At 49.4% G+C, this 8,846-nt stretch overlaps 2 protein-coding genes across 4 annotated transcripts in view; one reads left to right on the forward strand and one right to left on the reverse strand.

The window, feature by feature from the left end:
• Positions 1 to 5,604, reverse strand: part of bag6l (BCL2 associated athanogene 6, like) — a 12,381-nt gene extending 6,777 nt beyond the window's left edge. Inside the window, exons 1-13 of the mRNA XM_079367785.1 lie at positions 5,296 to 5,604; positions 3,564 to 3,650; positions 3,173 to 3,290; positions 2,718 to 2,947; positions 2,555 to 2,626; positions 2,291 to 2,413; positions 1,890 to 2,044; positions 1,609 to 1,738; positions 1,305 to 1,508; positions 959 to 1,166; positions 824 to 868; positions 472 to 752; positions 297 to 375 (exon numbers count right to left, since the gene is read on the reverse strand). Coding sequence (XP_079223911.1) covers positions 297 to 375; positions 472 to 752; positions 824 to 868; positions 959 to 1,166; positions 1,305 to 1,508; positions 1,609 to 1,738; positions 1,890 to 2,044; positions 2,291 to 2,413; positions 2,555 to 2,626; positions 2,718 to 2,947; positions 3,173 to 3,290; positions 3,564 to 3,644 — 1,726 coding nt within the window. The 5' untranslated portion in view covers positions 3,645 to 3,650; positions 5,296 to 5,604. The remainder of the gene's footprint in view (positions 1 to 296; positions 376 to 471; positions 753 to 823; positions 869 to 958; positions 1,167 to 1,304; positions 1,509 to 1,608; positions 1,739 to 1,889; positions 2,045 to 2,290; positions 2,414 to 2,554; positions 2,627 to 2,717; positions 2,948 to 3,172; positions 3,291 to 3,563; positions 3,651 to 5,295) is intronic.
• A 106-nt stretch (positions 5,605 to 5,710) lies between these two features.
• On the forward strand, positions 5,711 to 8,537 carry LOC306839224 (uncharacterized protein). 3 transcript variants are annotated; one of them, XM_079367786.1, is made up of 5 exons: positions 5,737 to 5,976; positions 6,008 to 6,347; positions 7,487 to 7,957; positions 8,213 to 8,262; positions 8,360 to 8,528. In XM_079367786.1, exons 3-5 carry the CDS (start codon positions 7,492 to 7,494, stop codon positions 8,420 to 8,422), a joined length of 579 nt encoding a protein of 192 aa, XP_079223912.1. In that variant the 5' UTR covers positions 5,737 to 5,976; positions 6,008 to 6,347; positions 7,487 to 7,491; the 3' UTR covers positions 8,423 to 8,528. The 3 variants fall into 3 exon arrangements, with proteins under 3 accessions (XP_079223914.1, XP_079223912.1, XP_079223913.1); XM_079367788.1 differs by having other exon boundaries at positions 5,711 to 6,347; positions 8,360 to 8,537; XM_079367787.1 differs by lacking the exons at positions 5,737 to 5,976; positions 6,008 to 6,347 and adding an exon at positions 6,404 to 6,470 and having other exon boundaries at positions 8,360 to 8,532.
• Positions 8,538 to 8,846: the final 309 nt, after the last annotated feature.

An 8,846-nucleotide genomic window follows, 5' to 3' on the forward strand; every position in this document is an offset into this window, starting at 1 on the left:
TGAAAATCTTGCAGCTAATTGTTAGCTTTCAGCTCGGCCGCTCTCAAACCGAACTGAGCGTATCTATGGAAACAAAAGGCTGAGAGGGCCTGTGAAGCGGGCTGCATGTGGATACAGGACGCAACCCGATAAAATAATTGGGAGAAATGGATCCAAGATACAGACCAATCGATGGGGCTGCTAGAGGAGTCATAAAAAGTGGCGGTAACGAGCGCTGTGACTGGACAGCGGCAGCTGACACACGGTACCAGAGAGAGGCGTCTGTGAGTGAGCGGGCCGTTCAGGAGAACACAGACCTGTGTGACCCGGAGTCAGCAGCTGCCCCACCAGACCGCTGATCATCTGAGAGAGGGAGGAGGGAGGGAGAGGAGGAGCCTGCAGCAGAGGAGGGACAGGTTAAGCTAACACCGAGCTAACATGCTAACAACACTTTTCTTTAAACACAGCGGGAGGAGAGAGAGAGAGAGTTACCGGTCCGTGCTGCAGGCCAGCAGGGGGCACTGTGGCTCTCAGGTTGATGGTGGCTCCTCTGGTTCCGACAGGTGGGGGGAGATGCGGGGCGAAGGAGGGTCTGGTGATGACCACCCTGGCCTGAGCAGGGTGGGGGAGCTGAGGGGGGATGACGCCCTCAGTGCTGGGTGCTGATCCAGGTGAGACCTGCGGGGGGGCTCCACCTGAGGCTGCAGCAGCCATGACAGCTGCCTGCTGGGAGATCTGATGCACGATGGCCTGCATGAACTCAGGGGGGAGACCTGGGGGGGGGGGGGGGGGTGAGTGTGTGTGTGTGTACATTTAATATAGTGTGTGAATAAACAGGACTCACCTGTCTGTGCTGCACCTGCAGCCTGAGAGGAAGCAGCTGACTCACCTGTTACACACACACACACACACACACACATTATAATCACCAGCTGTTCTGTGTGTGTGTGTGTGTGTGTGTGTGTGTGATCCAACGTACCGTCCATGTTCATCTGCATCATCACCACAGGCTCCATGGTCTGGTGGGTGATCCGGATCACTCGGGGTCCTGCTGCTCCTGGTTGAGGATTGGTCACGTTAGACGGAGTGGGAGGAGCCTGGCCTGCAGCCTGCTGATCTGATTGGCCAGCAGACTGGGGCGATGGTCCTTCCGCCGCCTGTCTGGTGACGGTCGCACCCAAATTAATCTGTTGCAGAGAGACGGCGTGATAAATCACATGATCGCAAACATCGTCTGTGATGATGTCATCAAAGCATATCGATGATGTCATTCAGTCTGTTTCTGTGAGGGGAGAGACGGTTAAAAAAAACTGCGGTGGACATACTGGGAGGGGGACGTGAGGCAGACCGGTCTGGAGCAGCACCGGCGGGGAGTAGTGTGTGATGGGTCGGATCACGTACAGGTGGCGAGGAGGAGAGCTCGCCAGGTTACAGCGCAGGTCGCCCAGGACGACCAAGGTGTTACCAAGGAGACGCAGGGCATCGGCAACCAGGTTGAGGACGCGCTGATCCTCCTCCCTCTCCTGAGTCTGAAGGTGAACACACAAACACGTGAAGCTCCACGTGTCAGAATGTCTGTTTACATACGTGTGTGTGTGTGTGTGTGTGTGTGTGTGTGTGTGCTCTTACGTTGTTGTTGTAGTCTGCAGATGTTGCTGCTCCCAGGATGGAGTGTGTTCTCTCTATGAAGGGTCGTAACCGCTCCTCCACCCTCCTCACCTCTGACAGCACCTCCACAAACTCTGCAGGGCTCGGGTGGCTGAGGACACACACACACACACACACACACACACACACACACACACACACACACACACACACACACACACACACACACACACACGTCTTTGTCCATTTGGAATTGTGGAGGTCGTTGTTTTGAGAGACTCCTGGTTGACATGCTGGCTGACCTTTGACCCCTGCTGCCTGCTGCTCCCTCGGTCTGGGTGGAGGTGGAGGAGGAAGTAGCCGAGCTGGTGTCCGCGGGCTGTGAGGCCGCAGCCCCGCCATCAGGAGAGGAGGAGGAGGACGGAGGGACATCTGGCTGTGAATCACTGGAAACTCCCTACGACACATGAATGCATCAGTCAAAGAGCATGATGGGAAATGTAGTGCCATTGACGGAGCAAAATGATTGAATGAAAATTTTATGTAAATATTTCAAGTTGCTCTGCAGATTATCTCTGACCTGCTGAGTCATCAAGTGTTACAGAGACTGTGTGTGTGTGTGTGTGTGTATGTGTGTGTGTGTGTGTGTGTGTGTGTGTGTGTGTGTGTGTGTGTGTGTGTGTGTGTGTGTGTGTGTGTTCACCTCCAGTCTGTGGATCAGGGAGCAGGCATCTCTCAGCAGGTTCTCAGCCAGCTGCAGCCTCATCCTGGACTCACTCTGCACCGCCGGGTCCACGTTAATCTGCACGTCCACCGAGCCGTTACCCTGCAGACACACACACACACACACACGCACACACACACACACACACACACACGCGCGCGCACACACACACACACACACACACTTCAGCTGCACAGTCAGTGTGAAGGGTTAACGGATGTAGCGGGAGGTCTGATCTGTTACCCCGGAGCTGCTGCTGACTCGGGCGTTTCTTCCAGCTTCACCGACTCCTGACATCATCTGCTGCATCGACATCTGACGCACACAAACACACACTGCAGCTTACACAGCATCAACCTGCCCCCCCCCCCCTCCCCACACACACACACACACACCGGCTCCTCACCTGCAGCTGCTGGGGGTCCATGATGTTGACGGGCAGGTTGAATGTCCCCAGCATCACGTAGCTGTTTCCGTTGCGGTCGTGCGGCGCGTGCTGCGAGGAGGTGGAGGCGTGGCTGCTCATGCCGGCTCCGCCCTCTTCTCCCCCGGAGGCGACACCTGCTCCCCCTGAACCGGTCATGGAGGCCTGAGGGGGGGCCCGCTCCACCAGGTGGATCACCTTCCCGTCTACATCTGATGGAAACACAAACGGAGAGGAAGAGAGCGTCATCTCCTCGCTGATTGGTCCTTTAACATTCACACTGAGTGAGCACGTTTAACTTCCTGTGCTCGGTCCAAACATTACAACCACACAGCTCGCCAAGAGAGGAGACACTCCATCATCTCACCAACGTGACGTGTCATGAAGTGTCTCTGACACACACACAGCATCATGTTGTGTGTTTGTGTGTTACTCACTGTACTCGGTGAGCGTGCGCTCATCCTGCAGCACTCGGCCCTGATAGATGAGTCTCTGTTTGTCCACAGGGATCTCCACTGATGCAGCTATGTGCTCCTTAAACTGATTCACTGTGAGCTGGAGGAAAACACACACACACACCTGTCATTAACACACACACACACACACACACACACACTGACGAGCTTTAACAGGTGGCGTCCAGCTGCAGTGGTGACCGCAGCTGTGTTTGGTTTTTCTGTTGGGTAGAAGTTGACATTAAAAACTAGACGGAGCCGACGGGGCTTTGGTCACGACACTTTGCGTCACAGTTGCTACGACAACCACGGACACGCCGGGGCGTGAAGCTGAGAGGAAGACGCAGCAGAAACAGAGCAGGATTTCTTTTACCTCTCCGGACACGCTGTAGCTCCGGCTCTGAGAGTCCAGAGTCTTCACTGTGACCTCGATCAGACCGCTGGACTCCGCCATGTTCACCTGATGAGAAACAGTCAAAGAATCGGATCAATAAGAGCACACACATGTTACTCTGTTTATTGATTATAAGCAGTCAGAAGGAGCATGTTTTCTCTGTACTTCAGATTTAAAACCAGACTTTATCTGTTGTTTTCATTTGATGCTTTTAGTCATTAAACTGACTGAACACAGGAGAAACACACAACGGTGGACTCACACTAAAACTGATGTGCACTCTTTGTCTTTATTTATTACACAGTGTTATCGCTCCTGCACGTTTTTCGCACATCTTGAAGGTCAGAGGCGACTGAAGTAAAAAGTAAGTAATTAAGTTTATTTATACAGCACCTTTCAAGAGCATAAGAACGTCACAAAGTGCTTCACAATCAGAAAAATAAAAACAGAGTGAATACAAAAGAATCACAGTAAAAATACAGAGACAGATCAGACGAAGGTTTGAACAGATGGGTCCACAGAGGTCCGGGCTCTCAGCTCAGGGGGAAGACCGGTCCAGTCTCCTTTAGTTTTTAACCTTGTGCGAGGACCAGCCAGCAGACCCTGATCAGAGGACCTCAGGGACCTGCTGGTGTTATAAGGCCTCAGCAGCTCGGTGATATAGGCTGGCGCTTGACCATGCAAGGCCTGAAACACAGTAACAAGGATTTCATACTGGACACGAAAACTAACAGGGAGCCCGTGTAAAGATTTAAGAAGAGGTGTCACAAAAGAAGACTGAAGAAGTGGAGGTCGACCCTGCGCTGTGTCTTCAGACCTGTGAGCAAGACAGGAAGACAAACCGTCTAAAATGGACAAATACATGAGCAGCGTTTCAGCACTGAGCAGAGACAACGAGTATCAGCCGATACCGATATCAGCATCAATCAACAAACTTTTAGGACTTATATTGTAGTGTTGAAAAGTTGGATCAAGTGATGTTACACTTGCAACAGTACAAGAAACACTGACCCATTTATTAATAACTAATAATAACTAATCAGTTTGAACCTTCAACATAATATCTACAGTATTCTAAGTGAATAAATAAATAAATAAATAAATAGAAAACCCTAAAAATAACCTCAATAAATCCAATAAAAACTAATTGTACTTTCAAACTTTGTTAAATGGTCTCTGCTTATCAGAGTGCTTATATATATATATATATATATATATATATATATATATATATTATATATATATATATCGATTCATATATCGATTTCAGACGCAGTCCGATAAAACCTGATAATCGTTTTCTGGCTGATATCGACTGATGCACCCCTACACTCATTAATAATCATACACAATTAATAGATAAATAATAAAGTCTTTTAGTGTCGTTTCGATAAGTGAACTTTCGATTCAGTTAAACCGGTCAAGGCGTCTGTGGTTGTCATGGAAACAAGAGTGGACGTGGTTCATTCGTGATTACAGACAGGTGTGATGAGTACATTTTTAATACACTTAAATAAATAAATGGATAAATCATAGAAATATGCATCTATTAGGAAACTACACGTCTTCAACAGCTGATGTTAATACAACACACCGACTGTTTGAGTCTTTATATTTCAAACAGTCAACAGGAAGAGCTGTAGCTACGTCATGACGTCGATAACATTTAGCAGCAGTGATAAACGGTATTAGAATAAAAAGGCTGACTGACCTGCTAACTAGCGCAGCACCAGTGTTGTTGTTGTTATTAGCTCGTTAGCCAGCTAATCCCAGGTACCGGGAGGCTAACTGGGCTAAATATCCGAGCTGTCCCGGGATAGGTCGTTGTCACGCGTTCAGTGTGGGTCCGGATAGAGGTCCACGCGTGCCCACAGGTGTCCCACAAACCTGGTCCGGTTTAATGTAATAGAAACTCTTTGTTTAATGAATGAACGCAGCCGCTAGCTTCATAACTAGCTTCATTTGCCCGATGCGACGTCACAGGACCCCCCCCCACACGTGACGTCACAGGACCCCCCACGTGACGTCTCGACAGGCGTGCGCTTCATGCCTGAGCGCTTTTGTGGAAAACATCTTAAAAAGTTAATAATTATTATTAAAAGTAATTTTAATGGATTATTTTGATTTAGAAAATGTGATCACGATGAAATAATTTGGGGGGCAAACCTGTTAAAACCCCGGAGAGTTGGTTTGCTGTCGCAGGAGCTCCATCTTCTTCTTCTTCTTGCAGCCTGTGATGTTTTCATGTCCTCTCTCCAGTTTATTCAGTTTCACGTGTCTGTGCTCACACACACTGAGAGCTTTGTGAACTGTGGCATGTTGCAGAGGGCTGTACACATTTTCCAAGACACACCTCAGATTATGACTGTGTGTGTGTGTGTGTGTGTGTGGTGTGTGTGTGTGTGTGTGTGTGTGTGACACAGACTTGTTGAGACACGGTGAAGGTGTGGCAGCAGTCAGTGTGTGTTTCATGTGACAGCAGCAGAAACTTTTCCTGCAGTGTGTGTCATTGTGTGTGTGTGTGTGTTTAATGGGAGCGGGCTTGCTGTCGTCTCTATTTTAGTCTCAGTCGTTCAGAGGAGAGAGCAGCTCTGTGGCTCTGACACTCAGGATCGTTTCAGGCTGGATTAATCTTTTTTTTTTTCTTCGAGGATCTAAAATCTGTGCGATGGATTCCTGAGAGTTCAGCGCGTGCACGTGTTGCTCATGAGACGTACAAGAAGTGACATGAAGAGAGTTTAACACCTGCAGGACGAAGAACAGGTAAACACACAGTGAAGGCGATCATCACATGATCCACTTGAAGTAAACGGTGGTGTATACAGTGTAGTGTGAGTGAAGGTCCAACATGACACAGCTGATCTGATTCACACTCACACAGGGTCGGTAAGTCTTTACTTCATTTCACCTTTTAAACACAAACTAACTCTTCACCATCGGGACGTTTTAAGTTTCACTCCATAAAAAAATCATTTAACACAGCAGGAAAAAGGCCACGGCATGGTTTACACTCCGTTAGAAGAAGACAACTCAGACAATCACAATCATAAGTTAAAGTTTAGAGTTCATCGAAAGTGTTCATTCAAATAAAATTCAACATTTGAGAAGAAGTGCAGCAGAAAGGTTTAAAGTCAGATCTAAAGAAAAGTGAATTCTCGTCCTTCACTGACGCTCTTTTCCTGTTTTAAAGGTCAAATGTTAACGTGTTAGTTAGAATACAGTTAACTCAGTTTCGTGTGTGTGTGTGTGTGTGTGTGTGTGTGTGTGTGTGTGTGTGTGTGTGTGTGTGTGTGTGTGTGTGTGTGTGTAAAAGAATCAGATCTTTATCTTAAGTCATGAATCACAAAGTGTTCAAGTGAAACAGAGCTGAAGTTATTCAGGAACCTGCTGAGGCAGAACAGCTGAATGTGACACGTCTGTAAATGATTTAACCTTGTGGTGTGGTGTGTGTGTGTGTGTGTGTGTGTGTGTGTGTGTGTGTGTGTGTGTGTGCGCGCATGAATTAAGAGAGGAAGTTTGAGGGCAGCCTACCATTGAGTGGAGGAGATTAAGGTTTGTCACGGCACCGGAGGTTTAACCTTAAAAAAAACAGGAACAAATCCAATGCTGTCCATACCTGAATCATCGACAGCAAACAGAAGTCCTGACATCTGTTCACTTCTTCATGTCACTTTAGAAATATTGACTCTAATCCTTCAGATACGTTGAAACATTTCCAACACATTTGCAGTGTTAAAGCCCAGTTGGAGAAGAACAGGACATAAACGTCGCTCCCCCGACTCGCCCACAGAGAGTTTTCCATTTCGGAGCAGGTTTGACAGGAAGCCGTCCGGCCTGAAGTCGACTGCTTGCGTTCACACGTGCAGCTGAATCCCTTTTTTTGAACCTCCTCTCCTTCACAGCGATCATGAGGAGGTTCAGCTCCGAGGGCTCCCTCCTTGATCTGGGACTTCCTCCCGTGGAAGAAAGTGGCCCTGAAAAGCCGGATCATGAGAGGACGCCGCACTGTGGCACCTACACGCCTCACACGGAGGAGGACGAGCTGGACGGGGGGATCGGCATGGACACCCCGACCATCCTGGAGCCTGAGGACGGGGAGAAGGGGGAGCTGAGGAAGGAGCAGCAGCGTGAGCGTGGAGGAGCTGAGCGAGTTACACAAACACAACAACCTGAGGGTGATGAGCGAGGGCTGCAGGGCGTACAGCGACGGGCAGCTCGCCCTCGACAACCAGGGGAGCACGGAGAGCGTGGGGAGGGAAGACCCCCCACCCCTGTCTCACTCCTCGTCCTCCAACTCCCACAAGTCCACTGCAGGACACCACCGAGCCAAACTGTCTGCAGCCAAACTGCACCTGAAGAGTCTGTTTGGACAGGTGAGACGCACACACACGCACGCACACACACACAGGCCTCGCTCCACGTGAACAGTAGGGGGCGCTGCAGAGGGATGTGACAGAGTCCACACAGCAGCAGTTAAAAGTTCAGGAGACAAGACAATAATCCAAGTCTGCAAAAGACTTGAAGGATTGTGATGTCACAGAGTGTGGGCGGGGCTTAGTCCCCCTTTCTGATTGAGATCCTTCAGTGAAGTGTCAACACGAGCTTACAGGTGTTGTTCTCTGTTTCAGAGTCCTCACTCCTCACACTCCAACCTGTTCAACCCGGAGACCAAAGACAGGTGAGCATTCGTCGGCTCGCGGTGGAAACACACGCGCGTCCTGCTTCCTCCAAACCTCGGGACAAATAACTGACCAACATTTTGTTTTCCTGCTCAGCGTGGTGGAGCGGCGCTCTCGCCTGCTCTTCATGCGCCAGTGGTCTCAGGTGGGACACGGTAAGAAGAGGACGGTGTGCAGGGAGGAGCTGAAGAAGTGGGCGGAGTCTCTGAACGCCCTGCTGGCCAGTCCGAGTGAGTCTTAATAAAAAACCACAGAAATCACTTTAAATGTTCAACTTTACCCGACTGTTTGTGTTTGAGGGTCCGACGTCAATAAGACCCTCAGCTGTGTGTGTGTGTGTGTGTGTGTGGTTTGTCAGCGATAGTCATCTCGTCTGCTGTTATTGTCTGAAATACAGCACAACAATAACACACAGAAGTCCCGCCCCCTGCTGATAACCTGTGTTGTCTGTGTGACGTATTTGAACAAGTTTAATAAGCTGAGTTTCAAACGACCCACAGTCAGTGAAGTAAACACATCCAGTGCTTTGTTTGTGCCGTCTGTATATCGAGACCCCACAATGTGTCACAGTGCCCCCCTCCCT

Source organism: Symphodus melops (genome assembly GCF_947650265.1).
Source record: "Symphodus melops genome assembly, chromosome: 18".
In the NCBI taxonomy this organism is placed as follows: Eukaryota; Metazoa; Chordata; class Actinopteri; order Labriformes; family Labridae; genus Symphodus; species Symphodus melops.

Coding starts and splice junctions, on each gene's coding strand:
- LOC306839224 (XM_079367786.1), top strand. CDS start 7,492: ATGAGGAGGTTCAGCTCCGAGGGCTCCCTCCTTGATCTGGGACTTCCT. Junction 7,958..8,212: donor TGAAGAGTCTGTTTGGACAG/GTGAGACGCACA, acceptor TCTCTGTTTCAG/AGTCCTCACTCCTCACACTC. Junction 8,263..8,359: donor AACCCGGAGACCAAAGACAG/GTGAGCATTCGT, acceptor TTTCCTGCTCAG/CGTGGTGGAGCGGCGCTCTC.